This window comes from Opisthocomus hoazin, chromosome 9 (assembly GCF_030867145.1).
Source record: "Opisthocomus hoazin isolate bOpiHoa1 chromosome 9, bOpiHoa1.hap1, whole genome shotgun sequence".
Classification (NCBI taxonomy): domain Eukaryota; kingdom Metazoa; phylum Chordata; class Aves; order Opisthocomiformes; family Opisthocomidae; genus Opisthocomus; species Opisthocomus hoazin.
The window spans coordinates 8,076,870-8,104,265 of NC_134422.1; the positions used below are offsets into that span (position 1 = coordinate 8,076,870).

A 27,396-nucleotide genomic window follows, 5' to 3' on the forward strand; every position below is an offset into this window, starting at 1 on the left:
CAATGTAAAATTTCATGAAGACAGCACAGCAGGAGAGGAGGAAACCAAGAGTATCAGTGAAGAAGCTAAAGATTACTAGTGCAATTTCTTTTAAAGAAGCCAGACGGTTAAACAACAGCTCAATGGGTCTTTGTCTTTCTCAGCCCTTTATCAGAGGGATTTACCTCAGGCAGAACACAAACAGCCCGGAGAACAAATTCTGTGACAAGACTGTCTCTGAAGAAGATTAATTCTACTTTACCCTGAAAAAAACCCTGTATTTCTACTTGATCCACCTTTATCTGAGGGAAACACTCTGGCCCCTGGCCTCTCAAAGAAGTGTTAGGGTAACAGCTGTGACCCTACTCCTTTGAGGAAGAAGTGAACTTTCTCTACTTAAAAGTAGCCACAGCCATAAACACTGCTGTTCCTAGGACAAATCACGCAAGGATGACATTTAAAAAGAACCGTGACAAAACCATCTCTGGTACCCAGTGACGTCTGAGCGCCAAGAGTAAGTTCAGATTTATTGAGTAACATCAACAATACTGTGGCTGATTTTACACTTTGTGAAGTAACGCTGAGCTTTTGTTGCTTCTCATCAAAACAGACCAAGGTCACTGCAAAGCAGCATTGGCACGCGCAGGCCCTGGTGTCTGCGTGACACCCGGCAGGGTTAGCTGATGGCAGGTGACAGAACGGTTCCATCGCATCGGCTCAGAGACGCCGCGGCATCCCTGCAGGCTCTAACTACCTGCAGGTTGCTCGCAGCAAAACACCTCTGCCCAGGTCATTGCGCACAGCTCGGGCCCCCATCTGCAGGGAAGGGTGTAACGTACCCAACGCCACCAGTGAGCCACACAAGGTTCTCAGGCCGACTGCCCAGTCAGAGCCCCAAACACATTTATTTCTGTTTGGGAGAAGTGTCCGAGACAAGATCTTCGCTGCAATGCAATGCTAGGAGGCTTTAGCATGAACTAGAATGTACTGCATACTTTACATAAAATCAGGATATTGTAGAAGTATTTGCAACTTAGTGATTAACCAAAAAATACTGGGCTCAACATTTATGATTAGCAATAAATACAAATCACTTAATGTTTGTACATCAGTTTGACTACTGTCACTTGATAAAGTGTGATTACGAACTGCAAAGCAGCACGTTCTGCATCCATTGCAACAGCAAGTATTTGCACACAGCCCATCCGTGTCCATTATTAAACAAGCTAATGCAAAAAAAATATAATCTGCTGCCTTTGGACAGAGAGGAGATCACTGAACTTTCCTCCCCCAAGATCCGATTAAAACTACTTGTGAAGCCATTCCAAGCCTCCAGGTCAGAGTTGCTGCGGGCATCCGTCTCGGCTGCCAGTTCAGCTCTGTCCTTGGGAACGTGACTCCGTCACCAACGACAACCGTGTTCTCTCCTCACCGCAAGCCCGTCAGTCTGTAACGTTGACTTCCCCGAGGAAAATGAGCAGCATCCTACTCGTGCAGACGCACAAGCAGGGTGCATCAGAAGAACGTCGTGTCTGCTGAAAAGGCACCCGCGAGTCGAAAATCCTCCTTCGTCAGCACGCTGTACATGCGCTGGGGCAACGGCTTGGAGTAGGGAGCGGGGCGGGGGACAGTTGTGCGCAAGATCACCTCGCGGCCCGTGGGCGGGGGGAAATCCGCAACGGCCCCCGCGTTCAGCCTTCGCTCCTCTGATGGACCCGATCTCCTCAATTCTTCATCAAGTGGCGGCACCGCAGAAACCTGAAATCAGAGCAGAGGTGTAATTACAGGGCGAGCTGTTTGTTAACATCGGGATGCAGAAAATATTTCGTCAGAGGAGCAGAGGAAGATTAGAAATGGCAAACACATCAAAAAGGCTTTATGTGTACACAGAGCAAGGCGCTAATGGGATGTCAGGAAATAAACTGCGCACAATCAGATGGAAGAACCTGCACGTGTGGATGGTGAAGCTCAGCCTAGATGAAGCTCCTGATTTTCTGACAGCGTGAGGCGAGGGTTTTGACCGGACGAAATGCCCCTCTCGGGCAGGGCTCTCTCCGCAGCTCCTTGTGGCTGCATGAGGCCAAGCCAGCCTCCATGTAAAAATAACCAGTGCCACTACCAGGGTCTTGACAAGTCACCTGCCTTGTCAAGCTCAAACTATTACTTCAATATGTGCTTTCGGTGGCCAGAGAGAGGCTTCCCAAAACGACAGTGCAGAGCAAGCGAGACCCTGTGCAGTCCCCATCGCTGCTCATGGCCTCCAAGCCAGTAAGCAGCAACACTGGAGTCTGAGCACTGGAAGCAGGGCTGGCGTGCTCCCACACACCCCAATACCCTAACAGGGTCCTAATTTAAGTGTATGCAACTTGAGCTTATCAATGTCCCAGCGGTGTGGCAGAACCCACCGGAGGACCCTCAACGACCCTCGCGGCCACCCCACCACTCCCCTGGCGTGGGGACCTGGCCCCTCTCAGCTCTGCAGCCTGTGCCACAGGAGGAGGCACCAGGGACAACTGCCACTCGTTCCCTCAGGAACAGTTCTAGGAAACCAACAGCAAGGACATTCCCTGTGCTCTGCGTCTCGAGGCCGTTACCCCAGCTCCTCCCCAGACCTCGCTCCATCTCTGCCCAAAAGGTTCCGTGGTGCCACCGAGTGCCCCTGGCTCGATTGCAACGTTCGGGTGTTGTCCATCCCTACCTGCCCCCCCTGACATCTGGCTGTTCAGTAACCAAAAGACAGAGACAGCAACAGAGAAGAATATAAAGGCACGGCCACATATTCAGCATCAAAAAAACTTAATATTCACTTGAAGAAATGGTTTTTGCTTGTTTCGAGGTTTTTTTTGTTTGGGTGGTTTTTTTGTTTTTTAAAAATATTTCCCTCTCTTTTCACTACCTGTAAGGCTCCAAAAATAAAGTCTGCGACTGAGAAAAACCATTCTGGAAACGCAAAATTATTTTTACGCTTAGTATGTGCACAACAGTACAAACTCAGTCAGGCTGCTGTACTATCTCTACCAAAAGGTTCAACTCTATGCAGCTAGGGAAGATGAGTGGGAAACGAGGGACAAAATTGGTTACCTCGTCAGAAGATTCAGTCAGCTTGGAAAGGGATGAGAAAAGAATCAGTGATGAAAGATAGAAACAAAGGCAAGTCAGAGGTGACTTACAAGAGGTTAGGAGGAGACTGTAGGTTTAAGAGACATCATGCACTCTACTTCCAAGAACATGCATTTGCTATCGTTAATTTTCCTGAGAAAACTTGAGAACATAACACCACATGTTACACAGCTCACAGAGAGGAGTCCAGGTTCAAAAGGTCACGAACAAGCAAGTCATTCAATCTCTGTTTACCAAAGGGCTCTCTACTGACCTAATCCATGGCAGATTAAACACCAGGGGGGTTCGTAGCAAGTCAGCTCCGGTCCCACTAAGAAGCCTTAATTAACAGTGACCAGCTACTAGTGGGAAGTACCTGTAATCTCGCTTTAGTTACTCACGTTTCAAACGAAACAAAACCCCAGAAATACACACACATCTTCATCGAACATTAACCCCAGAAACTCCTAACTCAGCTTCACACACATCACGCATTAAAAAGGCAGGGCCACACGCCTGTATATGCGTAAGGGCACGATCTCAGGCTCTGCAGGGAAGGCCGTAAGGCTGGTTGCCACGCTGGGATCTGCAACCAGATTCTCCCTAAAGGCCAGAAGGATAAAATAAACGCTCTGATTTTCATTTCTCAGAATAACCATGGTCTGTTTTCAGAATGGTTCTTTTTATGCCGGGTTGCAAAATACAGATTATTATAAAAGCATCTGTATTTGAAAAGTGTTTAATACCCAATCACAGTATTTTTACATCAATGATTTCCAAATGGGATCTCATGCTCTAAGATATCTGCAATACTATGCTACCTTGTTGTTACCCTGCAGTTAAATTTTAGTTAGATCATATGATGCTCTGAACAGGTGTAATTCTGGCAGAAACTGAAGGCTGACTGCAGTCCAAGAAGTCTGGAAATCAGTACTTTCAGGCTAATTATTACAAAGACTGCTAAGAGAAAAAGGGAGTGTTTATACCAATAGAGGCTGGGGAAGGGTTTCCAGAGAACAGATGCAACACTGCCAGTACGTAAACTGAATGTAGAAAGAACAGAAACCTTCCTCTGTGGAGACTAGCGTGCTTGGCAATCTCAAGTATTTCAAGCGTAAACTTAGTCTAAAAAGTTACTCCTTCTAAAATGTTTAATATTATGAGGTGTTTCTCTCCATTCCTGTGTGAAACAGTCACCACACTTGATTGTTCTTGCTACGCTGTTGCATATATTGTGTAACTTGAATAACGCAGGAATTTGTGCCATACTGGCATTACTGATGTTACTGTTTGAAGTAGATCAAACTAAAGACACCTGTCTACCCAGATAGCTTTAACTGTTTCACCTCCCGGGTCATCTACTCTTCTTTCATCTTGCAAGGTTCTATTATTGCCAAAATCATACTGAACATCCCAAAAAACCCTCAAGCACATCTATGACAATACATGCATATATGCACACAAAATAAACTGACATCATATGATGTCGCTGCCTCATACTGCTTAAATTAGAAGTGTCTGCAAAGCCACCAAGAGCACTCTCTTACCCTCTGAGCATTCACGAACAGCTTGTGAATAATGCTACCAGCAGGTCCTCTTCCGGCGCCAATAACTGACACTTCTGGCTGCTCCAGGAGACAGTTTACAAATCTGGTGGTACAAATCGTAGAAAAGGAAAAGAATGTTTCATTCTCAGCTGTATCCAGTTTGCTAATCTAAAACTGGAACTGTTTCCTGTGAGGAGGTCTCCACCTAGCATCATCTGCAGAGCGAGAGCTGGCAGTCACTCTCAAGAGCTCTCTGTTATGGAAGTTGAAGGAAAACACCCTGACTTTTCTCGGCAACCTACTCAAACACTACCATCACCTTTTCATCCCTTTACTCCCTCCCCTCTGCCTTAAAGACTAAGCCCCCGCCTTAGCCTGCACTTGTTCCCTCCTACCTTGCTGCTCCCCCTTTCCTGCCAATACGAGCAGCCGTTCTTTCACCAATAACATGGGTCAAAGCTAAGCGGCACAGGGCAGCCTCCCACCCAAGGTCAGGACAGGCAGGATTACTGCGACTCCAGCAGCAGGGCCAATTAACACCTAGGCTGCAATTCAGCCTCTGAAAGGACCTGCTTCTCGCAATTAACTATCGATGGAACCCAGGCTCCTAATGCAGATGTATGAATTCACCATGAAAAACCTTCACGGTGTCCGTCACACAGAAGAAGTCACAATATGCCAATTTTTTTGAGCACAAAGATACCGCATTGGTCAGACATCGCTCCTCTGAACTCCCAACGTGTACTGCTAAAATGCCAGCTCTCCCTCGCAGCGCAGCAGCAAGAAGTAAATCACCTGACAGGAGGCAGTGAAGCAATGAAACATGGCTTGCTGCTTTTCATTCCTATGGTTCCTCATTAATATGTTTCAAAAAAGTAAGGAGACCAGAAAATGTAACGTAGGGGGGAGGATTTCATTCCATGTTAGTTACAGAAAATACTGAATTCCTAGTCCTTCTAATTTTACCTCTATTGTAACAAAGTTCATCAAATGTACCTTTTACATACATGAAACAATAAATGAAATGCCAGTACTGTCAAGACAGATTCCATTAAAAAGATCTGTATCACATGTTTTCAGAGAGATGGTTACTTAGAGAAGCGTTCAGGCTACCCACATGTAACATCTCTAGGTAGCCTATGGACAGGGACACCTAATGTTTATAGCTTCTAAACACGATTTCTGTATTATCACCTATTCCATCTGTCCTAAATTTTGAAAGTACAAAAAAAGGGCATCAGAGGAAAAACAAAACAACACGGCGGGGGGGAGAGGAATATCAGTCACCTTTGTAGATCGTCTTTCTCCTCCTCATTTTCACATTTCTCTACCCCAAATTTTGCTTTCAGAGACCTGGCTCTGGCGATGATAGCTTCCACACTCATAATCTGAGCAATGATTTCCTGCAGGGGTTTAATGAAAGTGAAAATTAAAAAGAAGTTCTTTTAACACTCCCACAAACAGTGTAAAAGTCTCTCAGGTTTTCAGCCCCAGCCAGTACAACCGCCTTACTTCCAACTTCTTGTCCTCTGGGTTGGGGAATCGTAGAACTTTACTGGAATGGGATATTATCTGCTTAATAATCTTCTTAACTGAAGATATATCTTCTAGTGCTTCTATTAGGAGGAAAAAAAATGAAGAAGTTGTAATTATTGCATCAGTGTTCACCCTAAAATATCTTAATAATTTATGAAACATTATTTACCTTCTTCCTTTACCTTGAGTACAGCTGCATGGATGATGCAAGGCAAGAGATGCCTTGCAAGGTCAGCTGGTTTCTGAACGGCAAGGTAATGAAGCACCTGTAACATTGGAAAATTTAACACGTTAGTGATCAAAACTACTTCCCAATGGTAAGGCTAACTATGAAAGATGAGCACCTACACCGAAGAATTCCCAAGAAGGGAGCACCATTGGAAGACAGGACTCAGCAGGTAGTTTTACATGAATCCTCAGTGACTGCTTACAGTCCCAAAAGGTTAAAATGAAACTAAAAATAGTTATGTTTTAGCAACACTTTAGTTTCCTAACACCTACATCCAGATAAGAATTTATTTACTAATAATTCAAAGAAATGCCTAAGTAATACAGCTTGTGCAGTTACATTCCACACACCAATTCTTTTAGATACTTCAAGCACACTGTTGTACGGCAGCAAGAATTTCTGATTAACCCTAAGCCATGTACAAAACAGTTTACTAACTCCAAGAATATAGTCCAATGACGTGTCAATGTTTGAATCTTGCAGAAGGAAAAAGAAAGGGCTGCTATAAGTTTTGTGCAAGCATTATAAATCAGACTATCACCAGCCACAGCGCTTTTTACCTTCTCTGCCTCTCTAGTGTCATCAAAGAGTCTCTTCTGCCTCCGGGCCGGGACTGGTTTTGCTGTCTCCCAGGCCTCCACCCACATGTTGCTAGGAATCTTCATTCGGGCGCTCAGCTCGCCCTTAATTACTATATTCCCCTTTTCATCAACCACTTCCTCTTCGATGTAATCCCGTGGGGAGTACCACCTCACAAAATCCTCCAGACAACAGCCAGGATTAGCTGCCTAGAATGAAGAGGAGATAAAATCTGTGCCCGAAAAATTCCTATAAAAACATAATAACCTGGGTAGGCAGGCAATACGGTCTAGTGGGTAGAGCATAGGCTAGGAGCCAAAACTCAGGGAATTCTGTTCACAGTCACCAAACTGTACCCTAGGAAAGAAATCCGGCAGGGTGAGGGAATAAAGCGCCAACCACGACAATGACAAGGGGTAAAACTCACACCATCGACAAAACCAAAGAAACCTCCTTATCACTCCAAACCAGTATATTCATCAGTATATTTCAAGCAAGCTCAAAATTATACCATTAGGTCAAGCTTCTATGTGGTACCCGATACGTGCAATAAATATGAATTTTCACTATTATATTTTATGCATAAGCTTACACCATTAAAGATTTAGATAAAAACAAGCCCAAGTCTATAGGATCACAGGGCTGCATAAATATGCTTTCAGCACTGACTTCCCATCTTTTAACACTCCAGTAACAAAATTCACTTTTTCTTCCTGCTTTAAAAAGGAACTTAATAAAATATCTCCCCCAAACAAAAACAACTTAATTTTTCACAGATGCAATGTCAACACAAATACATACATCCATAGGTCTAGAACATAAGAGGAAACTCAGCTTTCTATTTGATGTACCTATTGAGAGTGCATTTCTGCTTCAAATTATGGTTCTGTATTCTTTGAGTTTTTACATCACTTGCACCATAGAAATAAAACTGCTACATATATGACATGAATCACTGCTAATAAACTGATATCGATGTTACAAATACTCTTACTTTACAGTAAATCTGTATCCTTTTACTATAAAGTAACATTGCAATAATTAAAAAAAAAATAGCTATTTTGTGACAGAATCTCCAATCTTCTCAGAGTTTTGAGACCCTTTAATGACAGCAGTGTATGTGCTTTTAGCTCCCTCTTCAGAGCTCAGAAACTAAATGGAACAAATGACCCAAAACCACAGCTAGTGAAGTCCCAGTTTGATAAACAGCTCTATAAAGGACTTCTAAATAGTCCTATACCACTACTAAAGAACAAGACATCTTGTTCTATATATATAGACATAAAACCATACATAAAAATTACATCCACCTCCCCAAAGTCCAAATACAGAATTGTGAATATGTTAATAGATTTTAATAGATTTCTTTTCTCTTTACACCACCTTTACATTTTACCCACTTGGAGTCCGATTAAAGGTGCACTTTACAAAGCTAGACACAGTGGAAAATACTGGTGAGATAGACACTACATGAAGGCTACAAGGAGGTGGGAAGGAGAGACATGTCATTCTGGTTCACAACTTTGATGCTCAGTGTTCTTCCGACATCATTTTGTGTAGGGTTGCCCAAGTTTTAATTCCCAATTAATCAACTGTGTTGAGGGCTTTTTCCCTCCCACAGACATTGTGCAAGTTTACGGGAACGTTACCGCATAATAGACTGGACAGTCATAGATTTTGAAATATTCTAAGAGTTTTGTCAATGGGATTTTATTTGCAACTTTAAACTATTTTGAAACTGTTTTGTGGAGGAAAAGAATCTCGTCAGAAAAACCTTCAAAATTGTTCAACACAAGCAAGAGGGACAGTTTAATTACGCAGAAAGCAGCCTCACAGAATTCTTCAAGTAGTACTACCTTAAAGGACTCCATATCCGAGAGCAAGCAGGCACTCTGCATGCGTGCCCGAAGATGAGCACCTTCTGCTGATGTCCCTAGTTTTGCCAGTACCTCAGACTGTTCTTCCAGCAGATCTTCAGTCATGGGTGCTGGTTCCTGCAATGCAGAAAAACACAAGTTTACAAACAGCCTCTCCTAGACTTAGCCCTGATTCAGAAAGGAATGGAAAGCTCCCTGTCACCACAAGTACTGTATTTGTATTCAAAAGGAAATAATCATAACTTCATACTCCTTAAACTGTTTAGCCTAAAGCTCTGCATCTGAAGACACTAACAAAAAGAAACTAAAAAGAAAACAACCTGAGATTGAAGTAACAACATAAGGATATATTGTTAAATGCCAAAATCCAGATGAAGTCCAGGAAGTGTTTGACTGTTGAGATGAATGGAAATCCACCTAAAGCAATGTACAACTTTTGCCGTTGATACTGTCAGCACACAATTAATTGACAACATTTTGCCTGACTACACTCTGCTCATACCTTTTACCCACACAAAGCAACATTCATTAACAGTTGCTCTCAAGTGAATGAAAAATACTGTGCTCTTCATGCATGGCTGATTTCAAACTGCTTCCTCTGACACCACCGCTTCCTACTTCATCCCTAGTCTGCAAGAAAGTCTGTGTGAGATAACATTTCTAGTGGTTTGATGATCAACCTGTTTTAGATAATGCTACCAAAAACTGCTGACTATGGCCTTTTAGATACGAGTTCACAAATGTGTGGGTTGTTTTTTTTTTTTAAAAAGGGAAAAAAAAAAGAAAAAAAGACAAAAGTGTAGCAGCAAAACTGATCCAGTACTCTGATCAGTCAGCCAGAAAAACTCCACGGTGGAAGGACCATGGCAGTTCCTACTTTACAGGAAAGAAAGTAAGGAGGGGATTAAGATGTCTCAACAGCTGGAAATAAAAAGAAACCCAAATTTAAAGCAAGACAGCTTAATTCTTTTTTAAAAAAAATTTGGTTTGAGTGAAATTTGGTAGAGAGACCCATTCTCAAACAAAACAAAGAGCATGCGAGATTCCAGTTTAATAGCCTCATTAAGTTTAAAAAATGGAAAACAAGGTCTTAGGCAGAAAACACTTAGCAATTTTAACAACAGTTAAGGCTATAACCTGCAAACTATACACAATTTCACAATCCTAGGTATGAGCCACATTGCGTGAGAGTCGTATTGCACATCCGGCTCAGCTCTTGCGACCTCACCTGTGTTATTGGAATGTAGAGAGGCTCTCCGGGATGCAGCAGCGTCAGCTTTCCGTGCGGATGCAGACGACCTTCTGGTTTTAAGTTTACAGCCTCTCTGTTGCCCTCTTTTGCTCCTCCTTTCTTTCCATTTTCCTGCCCATTTCCTTTAAGATCTTCTGTGTCACTTAAACATTCAAAAAATTCCTCTTCACTGTCACTCCACGACTCCCAAGACTTGCCAACTTCTTTTTCCTTATCAGGGTTATCTCCAGAGTGGTCTGCTCCTTTCCCAGCATCACCAGAAGTACCACCAGGTGAACGATCAGACACGCTCCCCTTTTTTCCCTCATCTCTTGCTTTCTTTCTTTCTATGCAACAATTTAACATCTAACAAGTTAAAGGGAAAAAAAAATTGTTTAGCAATTGCTTCTCCTATGGAAACAATGTCACAGAAAAACTCTTGACAGTCACCAAAAGTCTCTTATAATTCTAAAAGATAGTAATTCCATTGAACTTGTTACTATAACGAAGATTCTCCCAAGAAATGAAGTCTGGGCCCAACAATACAAGCATAGCTACATCTACAAAAAGCAATATATTTAGTTAATAATTGCTATAATTTTGACAGTTTCCTTAGGAGAAAAATCAATCTTAAATTTAGGATATTTACCTGAAGTTTCTGATGCAGTAAACAGCATCTCAGATCTGGAGGGCCATTAGCTAATCTAACAAAAGGTAGAAGTGTAACAATTACCAATTATAAAGTTGAATCTCTCTCATAGACATGTGGTCTCACACTATACGAAATCCAAAAGAGGCGCAAATATCCACATTGAACCCACCCCCACCATTTCAACTACACTTAGAGGTAACTTCTGAAGCTCAGAGATCATTCACACTAGTACAAAACAGACACACCCTGCATTTCCTGGTCAATTTTTCATTTGGATGTTGAAGGGTAACATTTTGAAACCAAACTTAAGCACCTTTTACTTTACTTTTAAAACTGCAATGATACAGTATAGTGATCTCTATGTATTTCAACTTCTATTTTCCTGTTAGTGCAACCATTTGAAAGTAAAACTAGTGTATAAATAGCCAGTCCACCCCACTTAAAAAAAAAAAAAAAAAAGAAAAAAAAAAGGTATATTTTTTCTCTACATTGATACCTCATCTTGACAGAAGCCTTTATCTGATCTGCAACAAGCTCTGTTGCAGCAGACATAACCCAGAAGGGCTGGAACACTTCAGACAGCATTAGCTGCCCGAGAAGGCTACTACAACAGCAGGAACTTGCAACAGCTCCCTTAGAAATGTGGCGAAACCACACCACAAAGCAAAGGTGTGTCTCTCTAGATCAGCTCCTTCATGTTTACCTCATGATAAACTGGAAGGCAAGCATTCACATAACTTCTTTTTTTATCAACCCTCCTTCACACAGTGGAGTGCTGTTTAACTTGAGCTTCCTCCAGGTGTCTTGAAGTTTTCCAAGGAGGGCACAGATGCTTTTCCCTACTCCCTAACCTTGCTTGCTTTAAGGAAGTAGAGTAATAAAAAGAGAATAGCATTTGCAACTTAAAAAAACCCAAAACAGTATGTTTCAAAGTCATAGTGAACTCATTCTCTTCCCAAAACACAGAACATTTTCTATGACAAAGCAACAACAACAACAACAAAATCTTACCCTGGAATAAGGTAGTTGTTCTCCCACCTGTAGCGCATTTCTAACACAAATTCTTGCCAAAGATGTGCCACTCCTTTTACTCCTCCATGGTAGAAGTTTATCATACACAGACATAAAGCTAGTTTGTACGTCAGACTATCAGAAGGAGCAGATTTAAACTGACTGAAGAGATTCTATGTAAGAAATAAAAGAAAGCAGGAAATACAGGAACAATGGCATTTTTTCCAAAACCACACAATCTCTTTCCTGTTTGTCAACACAAGTGGCTAAGTAAGATTTTAAGCCTGTAAGTATAAGTTACCAAAAAAGGACAGTCTTTGGAAGAATAAAAGATATGGGGTGGGGCGGGAAATCACTACTTCTACCTAGAGACTCCACAAAGTTCCTCTTTCCAAAAGTTATCTATTATAAGACATGGGGCAATCACAGCGAAGTCTGTATGAACACACACTCAAAATTGCTTTCTCTCTCTCATGAGTGTCAGTCAGTAAAACTTACATAATCTCCGTTCTCTGGAGGAGGATTGTTTCCTGCTGACGTGCTACCTCTGCTTTCAAATCCATCTGCCAGTTTGTCAGCAGCATCAGGAAATAAGAACTTGAAGAAACAAAAAAATCCAAACTTCCATCAGCATGTTTCTCCTGCTTCTCCCACTTTCTCCATAAAGCTACTGCTGGTTACATACCAGCAATCACTATAATTAAAATGGTCATTTTCAGTCCGCTTATATTGCACAGACCTGTAACAACTTAGTCTGTTTCAAGAAGTGATAAATGCAATTCAAATAACGGAACTGACATCAGACACTTTTATTTATAATTCTGCTATGAACTATAAACCAAATGCATCAATGGAAGCATGAAATACATGTTTTATATGCATTTAATGTGCACAAGCAGTTCACTTACCAGAAGAATAGTGTTCAGAACTTCATTGTTTAAAGGTGATTCATCTACACCTCTGTGTTTGCGAATTTTTTTCTTTGCACTGTGAACCATATTTGTGACCGATAATTTATGGATTGGGACTGGTGCTGGCTCTGTGAGCTTCGACAAAGCATGGGTAATATCAGCAACCTCTATAAAATAAAATAAAATAAAAATAATTAGAACCAAAAAAAAACCCACACACACCCACAGCAAAAAACAAGACCATCTCTCTTTAAAAGTTCACCTTTCATACTCAGTCTATTCATCTTCTATTGATTTTTAACACCCGGTTAACCAGAGCTACACCCTTGTGCTGTCAGGTTCCATACCTGATAGTCACTGTTCTCAGCCACAAAGATAAGCAGCAGAACGCGGTCACAAAGGAATCACAGACTGTCCTTGACTCCTTTTACTGAATGAAGAAATTCTAGACTGGGCTGGCTGTAGATAGTGCCTGCCACCTACTGTAGTAGTACTGCATACTTGCAGACAATTACTGGCAGATCATCAGCAAAAGCCTGCTGCTGAAGTGCCAGTGTTTGATACCAATGAATACATTGTAGGTAACAAAGACTGTTCAAGAGTATGCTAAAGCTTTAGGTAAGCCTTAAATAAATCCGGTATTAACCTTACATGGTGTAAGCACACTTTCAGAGTGCTCAGGTAAACTCCTCCAATCAAAAGATTTTTTCCAGAGTTGCTGCTGGTAACCTTTAGAACCTCTCTTACAATAAAAGAATTAACATTGTTAAAAAGAGGGCAGACAAATTTCAGTGGATAATCACCAGCAGCCTGAAAAACCTCATCTTGGCAAACATTTCAAGAAAATTAGAGATAAGGAGGGCTAAAGAGACTGCCCTTCAAGCACTAGGAGTAATACATACCTACTCTAACACCTTTTCAACCTAACTAGCAAGCTCCTTCAAAACTAAGACCAAGTGCAACCTAAGAGAATAAACTGACACAGGCTATATTTGGAGGGAAGAAAAGGTGACAAGAGGCAGGGAGAAAGGGAATGTTCACCATATACAGCAAGAAAAGCAAAAGAAAGGGAGAGACAGACACGAGAAAGACGTCAGTATCTACACTGTTGGGATAAAGTCTGACCTGTTGTCAGATAATTTTGGCTTGGTTGTTTTTTTGTTTTATCCTTAAAATTCCTTAAAACAGAAAGGATGACAGCAAAGCTTTTCAAATAGATTAAAGACTTTTTAAACTGGCTCTTAAAACATGCACTACATAGTACCTCAAAAAGCAGAAAAAAATTGTAAAAAATACAAAAACCACATAAAACGATACAGACAAATCTCTGATGTGTGCTCAAAACCAACTTACACGCTAGCCAAATTTTAAACCCTTGTTTTCTAGGGGAAAAAAAACCAAAAACAACAACAACAACAAGAGGCAACTGTCCTCTGGGGCTTCGGGGAGCTAAGCTTCCCTAGAATTCATGAGCAATCATATCATGCAGCACTGACCAGAAAATTCCTAGGAGTATTATAGAAAATGCCTAAGAGTTGCAAGTATAAATACTGATCGATCTGGTCAGGAAAAGAGAACAGGGAAGGTAAAATAACGTGAAACACAAAAACAAATACCACAAATCAACAAGATTTTAGTTTTACCTTTCCCTTCCTCTTCAAATGCTGACCGTCCAAGTATCTCATCAGTCGACTCCTTTCGACGGCAAAGCTTGAAGAATTCGGTAAGAAAGTCACCTGTAAGACAAACAGAGTTTCTGAACAACTACTCATTTAAAATCTCATTGAACAGTAAGCAAACTCCCGAAATGATGCCCGCAGGACAGTAGATTTTATCTTTTAATCCGAAAGATATGAAAGACATGATAATTTGTTCCGAAGCACGAATATCTTTAAACCTCATAATTAGAGCTTAGAAGCTTGCATGCCTAGACAGCTATCAGTTACCTCTCCAAAGTACAGTTCTGCATGCAGTTTAATCCACTACTTCACCCAAAGCAAGATGAAACTTCTACAGAATGTTGAATTTTATTAGTTTTGAAGCCCTCCCCCCCAAAAGCTAAAAGGCAAGGACGGACAAGAGTACAGAGGTCAAGGTAAGCAACAATTCAATCCTAGTATCATGACTTACTAGCTTAAAATCCATAAGAGAAGACAGGGAATTCTGATGTCTTACCCAGTAGACACTGAGGGTTATCTGCTTTTCTGACTCTCACGGACCACTGGGGTGCTTGAATAGGATCCAGGTCACTTTAAAAAAAAAAAAAGTCATGCTGTCACCATAAGTATGCAAGAGATGAGTATAAAATTGTCAATAAATGTAATGTCATATTCAGTTAGGCTATGGAAGCCATAACATACACCACATTACACAGGAGAACACGACAAACACTCTAAAATGGAAGCAAGCACATACATGTTCTCATGTACATACATAACCGGAGTAAGAAACGCATGACAACAACTCAGCCACTAATAAACTGTCTTTTAAAATGTATTGATGTTGAAAACTAATTTCTGCATTAATTAAACAATAAACCACTTTTTTTTTTTTCCTTCTTCCTTAGGTATAAGTATACTCTGTTCCTCCTCTTTAGGAGGCTTAGCAGAAAACGTGGATGGTAGTTTTTGCAAGAGGGATGTCAATCAGTTAATTCTTTCTGCTTTCTATGTTCCACTATCACCTTTCCCAAGAAATATGCAATATACAAAACTTTTAAGTCTAGCATGAGAATATGCCCCACAATGGAGGTGTACATTCTATTGAGACTATGATACAGTAATATTTTCTCACACAGAAACGCGTTTCAAACGCAGGCGTTTTCCCCAAATGAGATGTTCTATCGACTGACCTTAGCATTCCTCAAAATGAGTTCTCTTTCACACACAAACCCACGCACAACGTTTTAGATGTCACCAAAACGCAGCAGTTAACAAAGAAAGTACACTTCTAGTTATTTCCAATTCAGACAAAATACTTACGAATAAACATCATTGTCGACAATTATACCTTCGGTTAGGTGAGGCCACGTAGTAGCTAAATGAAGCTCACTGAAACAAAAAAAGATTTAAATCTTTCAGCACTAGTAGAAAGTGTTTGCTCCAATACAGTTAAGATCTTGAAAGGTATTTGTTTATATTTAAGTCCCTCTATGTATTTTGCAGCTACATCCAGAAATATGCATGTTTTCCAATGAGTTTTCTTGCTGCATACATTCTGTTGGTGATTCTAGAGCACGTCATGCAGTACTGCACTAAACTTTACCAGTACCTGCTAACAGGACTCTTTCACAACTCCTCTCCACAAGGAGAAATTGTGCATTGTATTCTGGGTGTTCAGGTACAGAGGAAAGAACAACTTTCATGAACTGCCTACAGCATCAAACGCTGTCTAATACATTAAAATGATTCCTAGGTTTGCTGAGTGATGATGGGGTGTTCAGAAGAGGCCATAGAGAGGTTGCAATAACTCAGTTTACAGACCGTCCCAATTTCAGTCTTCTGCAAAAGTCAAAAACGAGAGCACGTCCAATCCTTGAATGCAGGCACACCATTTTTAAAGTTCATCTCCAGTAAAGATATATTTCAACCCAGCAGTTTCAGAGATAAATGGAGTACTCCAGAAGTTTATGGTGAAAGATTTATTGTGGGGGGGATGGCAAGGCTCGACCGAATTGCTTGTTGTAGAAAATCCATTTTAAGCTTAGCATGTCCTTGACAGAACAAGGAATTTAACAAATCAACTCTGCGGTTAGCAAGAATGTGAAAAACAAGATGCAGCTGGAGAAGAATGAGGGAGTATGGGCGGAGCTGACATTTTAGCTAGCTAGCCAATAATGAGCTCTAACTTTGCAATATGTAGTAGCTAATTAATCACTCTATAAATTGTGTAACCAAACTGTAATAAACGAAGCTTGCTTATCACTCACATTGAGTCGGCTGCATTCTTCCGCCGCTTCTCCAGGTTCGCGACCCTCGGGGTAGGAGATCGCCCCGACATTTGGCGCCCGAACAGCGACCTGGAGCAGCGGCAAGGAGCGGGGCACTGGGAGCAGCGACCAGGGGGCAGAAGCGACCGAACACTGCGCTGTGGTGTGTCGACTTAGGAGCCTGACTACGTGATTTTGCGTACGCTCGCCACCGCAAGGGCTACAGGTTAAGGGCTGCAAGGATATAGCTTCGGCAGGTATATGTTTTTAATTGTTGTTAAAGGATAAAGGCTTATTGTTAAAGGTATGGATAAGGAAGTAGCCCTAGAGTTATTACAGTGCTTTTTAGAAAAGCGGGGAGTAGAGCTTGGTTGTATTAAACAGCTAGCGGGACTAGTGGCAACCGGTAAGCTCAAGGGGTTTTTTAAGACTCCAGATTCGTTATTTGAGGAGAAGGAGTGGAGGGATTTTGGAGACGTGTTATGGGATATGGTGATTGATGATGACAAGATAGGTAAAAAGTTAATGAAGCCGTGGCGGGAGGTTATCAATTGCATTAAGAGGTATAAAGTTGAGAAAAACCTTGCGGCCGTTGTTACTCAGAAGTTGGAAAAGGTAGAGCCGTCAGCCCCCCCGCCGGAGGCGGGATGTTCCTTGTTTTCTAGTGGAACCACGGCACCCCCTGGAGACAATGCCTTATTATTTAGTACAAGTAAGGTCCCGGAGCCTCCGTGCTGGGAAAAAGTGAAGGTGACGATGGAAGGGTCTAGTAACAATCAAGAGGCTGAGGAAGAAAAGGAGTTAGGGATAGGGCGGAAGGTGGAGCAGCAAGGGATGGAGCAAGGAAAGGGGGAGCAAGGGAATAAAGAAACGGGAAAGGATAGTGGGACCTGTAGGAGACCGATGGGTATTAATTGGAGGAAGGTGGCAGACGAAGCGTCTGAGGCAGGGGAATTTCTCCCCTTGGCCTTTCCGGTAGCGTTTGAAGAAGATGCGCATGGGGATTATCATGGTAATCATGCTCCGTTAGGCTGGAAATTGTTGTCACAGTTACGGAACACGGTGAATGAATCAGGTTTGCACGGCGAGCCATCTAAGCAGATGTTGAATTATATATGGGGGGGTGCTGTGCTTTGTCCTGAGGATATTAAGGTTATTATGCGAATGATTATGACTCAGTCGCAGTTATTGTTGTGGCAGGCCCATTGGCAGCGATATTGTGAAGCGTCCGCTCAAACACCGCGGGAGCAGGGCGATCCGCTGCGAGGCGTAACAGTAGAACAACTGATGGGGGCAGGTCCTTTTGTCACTATCAGGGCACAACTGCAGATGGGGCCGCAGCGATGCTTGGAGGCTATGCGTACGGCTAGAGCTGCTCTTGAACACGTTAAAACCGCACAGCCCTCGCCGTCCTATATGGGCATTAAGCAAGGAAGGGAGGAAACTTTTGCTCGCTTTATTGATCGCCTCACTAGTGCCATAGAACAGTCAGATGTACCGGAGTGGATGAGGGCAGCTTTGCTGAGGCAGTGTGTTATTCAGAATTCGAATACTCAAACCAGAAACATCATAAGTTCTTTACCCGCTGATGCCACAGTAGAACTGATGTTGGATAGAATGAGTAGGGTACCGGTAGGACCACAAGCTATGTTGGTCGAGGCTATGAAACAGTTAGGAAGCGATATCCTTCAAGCCCAACAACAGGCCTTCACAGCCCAACAGCAATTCCAACAGCAAGTGTTCGCCGCTCTGCAACCCCTTCGAGTTAATGCTGCGGAGGCACGACCGAAGCCGCCACGAAGCTTTAAATGTTACCGATGTGGGCGAGAAGGACATATGAGATGTAATTGTCAAGCCACCAGGGTGTGGTGTGAGAGCTGCCGTACGAACAATCACAATACTGAGATATGTCTCAAGTCGGGAAACGGACGGATGAGCGCGTCGAGCCGTCGCGCCCCGACACAAGTAGCAGCTCCAGCAGTGCAGCAAGTGACTGCCAACTTATAAACGCCCACAGCGACATCAGCAGCCAGTTACAACCAGCTGCAGCCGGCAGCCTCGGAATGGATGTGGCAACGGCAGTAACTGTCACCCTATTGGATCAAAGACCCCAACGAGTACCAAGCAATGTAAAGGGACCAGTGATTATTAATAAACAAGCATGTGAAACGTTATTACTCGGCCGCTCGTCAACAAGCCTAAAAGGTTTGACGGTCATCCCAAGACTCATTGATGCCAATTTTACTGGGACTATTAGCATCATTGTCCAGACATCGTTTCTGCCAATACATATTCCAACAGGCAGCAAAATTGCCCAATTGATACCGCTGCCGCACCTGACTGCGGGTATTTCCCCGAGAATCACCACCCCCCGGGAGGACCGAGGATTTGGCTCAACGGGAGCAGGAGTATTTCTGACCATGTCTATGAACCATCGACCGACTACGATGGCTACGCTAGAGGCCCGGGGTCAACAGATCCACCTCTCGCTGCTGTTGGATACAGGTGCTGACTTAACTATTATAGAAGAAGGGGTCTGGCCTAAAACATGGCCTACGAAACCAATGGAGCGAGGAGTTGAAGGAGTGGGGGGATACACTCCGGTACAACGGAGCGTGGACCGTATTTTGATAATCATAGACAACAGACATGCGACCGTGCCAGTCACTGTCATGCCCCTCCCGACTGGAGTGAATGGTCTAATTGGAAGAGATGTTCTTGACCAATTGGGGGTGGTGCTAACCACCGAGAAGGTTTTTCAGTAACGGTCACTGCAACCTGGGCTTTCCCGATCCCATTGCAGTGGATAACGAACGAACCAGTGTGGGTCGAGCAGTGGCCGTTAAAGCAGGAAAGCCTCGCCGCCGCTCATCAAATAGTGCAAGAACAACTAGACCAAAAGCATCTGCGTTTATCGACAAGCCCTTGGAATACTCCAATTTTTGTGATCAAGAAAAAATCTGGAAAATTTAGGCTAGTACATGACTTAAGGGCAGTTAACACTCAAATGCAATCGATGGGAGCGCTGCAGCCAGGACTACCTAACCCCGCTATGTTACCAGAGCATTGGAGACTGTTGATAGTGGACTTAAAAGATTGCTTTTTTACTATTGCATTACACGAGCAAGATATGCAACGCTTCGCGTTTACTTTGCCCTCTGTTAACAAAGAGGCGCCAGCACAGCGTTTTGAATGGACAGTATTACCACAAGGAATGAAAAATAGTCCCACGCTGTGCCAGTTGTATGTGGACAATGCACTACAACCCTTAAGGAAATTATGGCCACACACGTTAATTTACCATTATATGGATGACATCCTACTTGCGCAAGAATCGGAGTTCAGTCCAGAACAAGTTCGGATATTACATACAAAGCTGAGAGAGAATGGTTTAGTAATAGCCGCGGAAAAAATTCAAACGAAAGCGCCATGGCTATATCTAGGCTGGAAGATTGCTGACTCTCAGATTCAACCACAAAAACTACAACTCAACACATCAATCAACACGCTACATGATGCCCAGAGGCTGATGGGAGACATCCAATGGATCCGTCCTGTCGTCGGAATATCCAATGCACAGTTGGACAGCCTTCGACCGTTACTACGTGGGACAGACCCAACCACACCGGTGCAACTTACGTCGGAACAGCAGCGTATCCTCTCTCAAATTGCTGACCAGATTGCCTCACGTTTCGTTCACCGTCGTGACCCCGACCTCCCTATTGACCTTTGTGTATTTTTAACAAATTCTCATCTATTAGGAGCCCTATCGCAATTTAAAAAGAAAAAGGGGGAAGTGTGGGGGGGATGGCAAGGCTCGACCGAATTGCTTGTTGTAGAAAATCCATTTTAAGCTTAGCATGTCCTTGACAGAACAAGGAATTTAACAAATCAACTCTGCGGTTAGCAAGAATGTGAAAAACAAGATGCAGCTGGAGAAGAATGAGGGAGTATGGGCGGAGCTGACATTTTAGCTAGCTAGCCAATAATGAGCTCTAACTTTGCAATATGTAGTAGCTAATTAATCACTCTATAAATTGTGTAACCAAACTGTAATAAACGAAGCTTGCTTATCACTCACATTGAGTCGGCTGCATTCTTCCGCCGCTTCTCCAGGTTCGCGACCCTCGGGGTAGGAGATCGCCCCGACAATTTATGAGCTAGAACTCTGAATATCAGACAATTTTGCAGATGGTCTTACTTGCTATCAGACCATTACTTTTCACAGATGTTTCTTATGTACTTGAATAATTAAATCATCTGTTAGACACATATTAAGTGATAAGCAGCAAAGCTGATTTTAAATAACATACCCTTCAGTCCTCCATTAATGAAGTTACAAAACACAGTTTTCTGAACTGTTCTCTTACCTAATAGGATCCTCACAGGCACCAAACGGTAACTTCCCAAACTCCAGGCCTCCAACTTCTCCCCCAACTAGAGCATCTATATCTGAAGACAGATCAATACATTCTACATACAGAATTTATGAAATACTTTAAGAAGCATATCATCTTACTTTCACAGTAAAAAGATTGTAGCATGTAGGATGACCAAAGAATAACTTACTTGCAAAAGTGACACAGCTATGAAAATGCAGTCCTAGCATACAGTCAAAGTAATTGTGTCCAGCAGAAACTGGGAAGTAATCATGCAACTGGACATTCAAAAAGACAGATAAAATTCTTGCCATCCATGTTGAGGGAAGGTTATTCCCTTCATACAGGCAAAGACGAAAGCTATAAGGGCAGTCTTAAAAAGTCAATGCCAACGCAACAACAAATAGACACAAGTTTGCCATAGAAACATTTAGGCACGAAATCAGTTCCAAGCAGAAAAAGAAGAAAAAGAGCAAGTCTGCAGAGTGCAAAAACAACTACCTTTAAAAGGCTGATAATTCTATGAAAAAAGAGTGATATGTTATGTTTCCTGCAGTTAAAGACTTAACCCCATGATCTAGGAAATTCCTTGTAATCCCAGGTACTTAAAGATGCCTCTCGGCATGCTCAGCCACCTCCCATGTTATACCCTTCAAATACATAAAACAAAAATAGACAGTCTTCATTGAGCAAAAATCTAAATGGGTAATAATGTATTGTAATGCCATTACAATAATGCTATTACAACATCTGATCCTTACTTTTAAATGCATCTTGCAAACTGTTTACATACAAAACAACTGCGGTATTTGAACAGATAAAGTATTTGGATAGCTTAATTACATAAGTTCTCCAGCCTTCTTCTTCAGAGAAGATGAAAGACATATTTAAATCCTTTGGGTTTATTTCAGAAGAGCTAATTGAGTGCAGGTAATGAAGTACAGGTGTAGTTCTTCACAACGAACATAAAACCACAACTGCATGTAGCAACAGCATTAAAAATTATGTCCTCCGTCTCCAGTCTCTGCAATACACTATGCCACTAGCTCCCTTAACCAGAATCCTCTAAAAGAGTAAAATTTATTCAAACTGCTCAAATCAAGAGATATTATCAGAGTGGTAAAACTCATTCATCATAAACCCAGGATCCTGACTTAGTGAATAGCTGTAGCAAGGCAGAGAAAGACTACAGAAAACATTGACTTCTGTGTCTTCAGAAATAATACAGGAAACTTGGTTTACCCACAAAGAGAAACAAATTTTTTCTTTAGCATTGACTGTTTATCCTAAAGCAAGTTATTCTGAGGACAAAAATCTCTTACCTGGTGGCTGCTGCGGCCAGAAATACTGCTGCCAGTCTTGAAGCACATAGGTAAGCCGAATAGCCATACTAACCGGAGGCAGGGGTGTCAAAGGGCATCCCTTGAAAACAGTACAGAAAAAACTTTATATAAAGAACACATCCCCTCAAACACCCCAGGCCTTGAACATAACTTAGTTAGGACAGCTTGTATGAGAGCTAATTTTATCAGAACTCCAACACCCCAGGAATTACTAGTAAAGCCATTGCTCAGAAAGAAACAGGTAGAATCAAAGAATCATTAAGGTTGGAAAAGACCTCCAAGATCATCAAGTCCAACCACCACCCGAACACCCCCATGCCTGCTAAACCATGTTCCAAATGAGCTCATAAGCTTTTTAAACTGCAGGAGGCATTCACACGTTCCATTTAACTGGTAATTCACAGGTAACTCTGACCCAGAATGCATCAGGATTTCGTTAACGATCTTTTTCCTCAGCGCTTCCATGAGATTGCTGACCACCAATATTAGTTGTGAAGTGTCACAGTCAGCCATACCACTCCATAAAAAGCAGTCTACTCCTCACATTTCATCACCTTGTTCTTCACTCAGCTACAGGGAGCTACAAAGTGTCAGAATAAAAATCCACCCCAACCCTCCTCTTTCCTTTTAAACAGTAAAATAGTTTGTTCTGGGGAGGGGGAAAAGAGGGTTGTTTCACGGAGACTGTAAACAGGCACATTCTTTCACACACCAGTGGAAAATAAATATGGAAGGTGGTGGTGACACTTGAGTAACAAAACCCATACCAATTTTCACTCTTTATTGCTAGATACTGGTGACATCTAGAAAAAGATTTTGTTGGTATCTGCAGTGTGAGCCTCATGCTTACCAAAAAAAAAAAATCCCTACAAGACAGAACAGAATCTACAAGCAACCAGGTAAGAAAATAATTCTTCTTCTACCAGTTATATACATTCAGATGCACTTACAATCTTGGATTTGAAGATATCTAGCAATCCTGATAAATGAATATACTGGTTTGGCACTTTGCGAAGATGAACCATTTCGAAGTCAGTTCGAACTCCTGGACCCTGACATTCTCCAACATACATTCGTCGCCATTTATGATGTATTTGCACAAACAGTGGTACCTGACTATAAAACATGAATATTTCAGATTATTTAAAATGTCATGCTGTCTTGCAGTCTTTAAAACTAGATAAATATTTTAACAAAATTTCAACATAATCTCATACTCTTTAGAATATATTTTCTCTTAGCGGAACAGAGTTTAAAATGTGTAATAGGAATCACAGAAAAATACAGTTAACTTCACCATTAAATGGAACACCTAACAAATCATCATGTTATAAGCAAAGCCCTATCCATGACTTCAGTTCCTAATTTTTAGTCTAAATATTTTTGAGGGATGTTAGAAAGTTACTGTTGCCACACATATGGAAGAAACCCTCTTCCAAAAGTTGTATTTTGTACATCACTTATTCCAACAACTTCTAGCAGCTTTTAAAAGCCTTTGAGGTTTTTAAACAATAATGAATATAAACAACACATTGAATCAATCTTTCTAAAATTTCCATGGGAAATTCCCATTTTTAAAATCCTTCTGTAACAACAGTACGGTGCAAATACAACAAACTTGACTAAATTTTACTAGCAACTTCATACTTTTTCCTCACAGTAGCAGTATGCTAGCGTTTTAGCTGGGCATGTAAAAAGGTTTATGCTTTCACCTACCAGCCAGTGTTCCCCAATGCAATGGAAATGGAACTCAGCAAAAGGTTACATTTGGATTCACTCAGAACTGCATCATTATTTGCAGCCGGAGCAATGACCACAAACTCACGTAAGCCATACCTTAGGAGAGGGAGAAAAAAAGAACACATTTATGGTCTTTTTTTAGCAAATCGGCTGAAACACTGAATTTTTAGAAATATTGTAACCTGAGTAACTTAACTATCACCAATAGACTGTGGAATCTGTTATTTTGATGCGAGTATTTCTTTCAGAGGGGTCAAAAACTGAATGGGCATGGAGTGCTGCAGATTCTCAAATCACAAACTACTGGAGTTTAACAGCATTCAAATGCAGTACTCCGGACTTCCAGGTTTATCAGTCCCGAGTTTTTTACTTCATGTTAATAACAACTGTAACTATTTATACATAAAAACAATCTCTCCAGAACAATGCTATAACTTGCTAAAGATCTGCATTACTAACAATACGGTGGTTGCTGTTTCTTAAGATGCTGCAGCTTTCGTTTTTAAGAATGCATCTAAGTATTACAAATATAAAAGCTTGGTTAGTCTATGAAATTCAGAAAAAAAAAAAAACTTGGCAGGGGGAAGTAAGGATATGCCCACTCTGGCAGGCTGCTTTTGCACTCCTTCCCTGTGTCCAGTACAATAAATGTTACTTAAGCTTTAACTCTTAAGATTGAAAAAAAATACACAATTAATTGTGCCAGCATCAAAGATTTTTCAATTGCCACGTTTATTTGCATTAAAGACGAGAGGCAGCACACGTACCATCTTACCAGACAGTGAGCCCTAGGAGGAAAGTCATTTTTCATGCACAGCAAGTCCTGCATAGGCAGAGGAAGGGCATCTGTGGAAAAAATTGATAGGCAAGAACAGCATCAGCATCTGTTCAGCTGATTTACAATTTACTTCTACTAGCAATCTATTGAATGCAAAGCATACCAAAAGCAGAAATGTCAGATCACACCCATCAAATCCCAGAAAGCTTCACACAGAAGCCAACCAATGCACTGTGAATTCCACATTCCACAATTGTCTTTCGTCATATCCTTACAGGTAAGGGTAAGAGAACTATGGGCTACCTTCTACGAGCTCTTCTTTCTCATCTTTGTCACTGGGTTCTTGTACAAGATAATGATGGGTAATTGAGAATCTGAAGTCTGCAAATGAAATTTCATCTGATTTTTCTTCCCATGTTCCTGTGGTATATACACCCTGCACACAGAAAAAGACATTATTTGATCATACAAATTTAGGTTAACAATCATAAGCCTTAAAGCTAATATAAACTTCACTAAAACTGAAAACTGGAATATGCTTTCACTGATAAATCTTTTCGTATCTGTAATTTGCAAAACTTCTGCATGTAAGGATAATTAATTTTTAAACAAAAATAAAAAATAGGAAAGTTTCTAGGAAAAAAATCAACATCACTGTACAGAACTGTATGCTACTACTAAAACAACACAACTTGGACAACCCTTTGATGTGTAACGGGTGTATTCTCACCAGAAATCAAGAAGAGAGGTCTGGTCTAGAAAAGAAGACATGCAGGAATACACTTACAGACAAGGCTGAAAACTAGTTCATCAGATAACGTAAGTTTTTGTTCTGAATACTCTGTACTCCGAGTAAAAATAAGAATCATAAAATTACTCTGGAAACACAGCAGCCATTCAATCCAGAACAGCTGAATTTATTTGCACTAGTACGCGGAAGAGCTCAGCGATTTCCAGGACCAAGAAAGCACTACAAAGGCTCTACTTAGACTTTGAAAAAACATCTCTCCAATCTACAAAACGTACTGACTCATAAGTAGCACTACGCAAACCTCAACTGTAAGTACGTGAGGCGTGACAAAGGCACAAGTGAGTGCAAATAGAAACTCCTTAAGAATTTAGCACAGCTTCTGTCCTGTTTCTAGATTCAAAGCTGAGAATAAAAAAAAAAAAAAAATCAGTTGGCTCTACATAAAGATCCAATTTTATCAGGCAGCCTGTTCAGCAGACAGCCCACCAGTAAGTTTACAGCAACTATTCATCAAATCGCCACTTTTACAAGCAAAATTGCCCAATACAAATCCCTATCTGCCACACCTAAGAAAACAGCAATTCATGTAAACATATACGTGCGCATTACTAGTTAGTAATTCTAAAACAAAATTCAGAAGCAGTAACTGACCTTTTCTAGAGGTTTGCCTGAAGAAATCCCAATAAGTTTCCAGTCATTCAATACTTCTTCTATTTTTGAAATAAATCTATTAGGGAGGGGAAAAGGCATTAATATTTGCTGAACACTAAGTTTGTACTATAATTCAGCTCCCTAGAAGCAGGCAATACGTTGTCCTGCTATGGAATTCCTTAAAAAAAGAAAAAACAAACAACCAAACAACAAGAAAAGCCCAAATATCATAGTAAAGACAGAACAATTTCTTTCTTGCACAAATAAAATGGTGCTCCTATGTTTACATTTCAGAAGACAGTTGCTAAAAGTAACTGCTGAGAGCACTGCTCACAGATAAATAAGCATTTGACACAAAATGATAAACTAAATTCAGACTTAAAGCCCAGCACTTAAGTCCCTTGTCTCCTTCCATCACTGGAAAAAGGCATTTTAGAAAATAATACATTGGGAATGCAAGGGCATTCTTTGCCCTAAGTTTTCTTGTACATTATTCTACCAACTTTTAAAGGCTTCAGCTCCGAGATGCTATTTTAACACCCAGGCAGCTACCTAACAAACACATCAGCCTTCCAGATGTTTATTCTAACCCTCCGCAGACAGGCATTACACCAGACCCTTCACTGAGCCCACAAACCGCCCGACTAGATCCTCTTAACCAGCTCGTCGGCTGCCAGGCCGCTCACACGGCCGGGGCCAGGCGCCGGCTGCCAGCGGGTACCGGCCGCGGCGAGGGGCCCGGCTCCCCCTGCAGGAGAGGGCCGGGGCGGGCACGGCCGAGCCCCCACCATCCCCCCGCGGCGAGGGGAACGGGGCCGGCGACGGCGCCTACCTCTCCCACTCGGAGGCGGTGGTGAAGTCCGTAATCTCGAACACCTCCGACTCAGGCTGCGGGGAGAGAGCGGGAGAAGCGATGAGCGGGGAGACCGCCGCGGCCCCGGCGGAGAGCGCAGGGGAGGAGGGGGGGGGGGGGAACACTCACGTCGCTGTCCGCCGCCATCTTGCGACAGCGCCCCGGCGGCGCGGAGGCTGACGGGAAAGCGGCGGAGGAGCGGCGGTGGGCGTCTCCTCACCGAGCGTCCCGGGCGGGCTCCGCGGCAGCCCGGCTCCCCACCCGGTTCCCCGGGCCTGAGCCCGGCTGGGCTGTCCCTGTCTTACCCTCCCTTCCCCCCGGG

General features: G+C 42.1%; 1 protein-coding gene across 2 annotated transcripts; it reads right to left on the reverse strand.

Moving 5' to 3' along the window:
- Positions 1–462: 462 nt before the first annotated feature.
- RAB3GAP1 (RAB3 GTPase activating protein catalytic subunit 1) lies at positions 463–27,278 on the reverse strand. 2 transcript variants are annotated; one of them, XM_075430214.1, is made up of 25 exons: positions 27,204–27,278; positions 27,054–27,109; positions 26,222–26,297; positions 25,123–25,255; positions 24,809–24,887; positions 24,018–24,137; positions 23,252–23,417; positions 22,281–22,380; positions 20,950–21,031; positions 15,633–15,701; positions 14,827–14,900; positions 14,295–14,387; positions 12,649–12,818; positions 12,239–12,337; positions 11,741–11,913; positions 10,727–10,781; positions 10,075–10,443; positions 8,826–8,963; positions 6,951–7,178; positions 6,331–6,427; positions 6,138–6,241; positions 5,913–6,028; positions 4,626–4,728; positions 3,061–3,081; positions 463–1,737 (listed from the first exon to the last, which is right to left on the reverse strand). In XM_075430214.1, the coding sequence occupies exons 1-25, from the start codon at positions 27,219–27,221 to the stop codon at positions 1,495–1,497; spliced, it is 2,982 nt and encodes a 993-aa protein (XP_075286329.1). In that variant the 5' UTR covers positions 27,222–27,278; the 3' UTR covers positions 463–1,494. The 2 variants fall into 2 exon arrangements, with proteins under 2 accessions (XP_075286329.1, XP_075286330.1); XM_075430215.1 differs by lacking the exon at positions 3,061–3,081.
- Between the last annotated feature and the right edge of the window lie 118 nt (positions 27,279–27,396).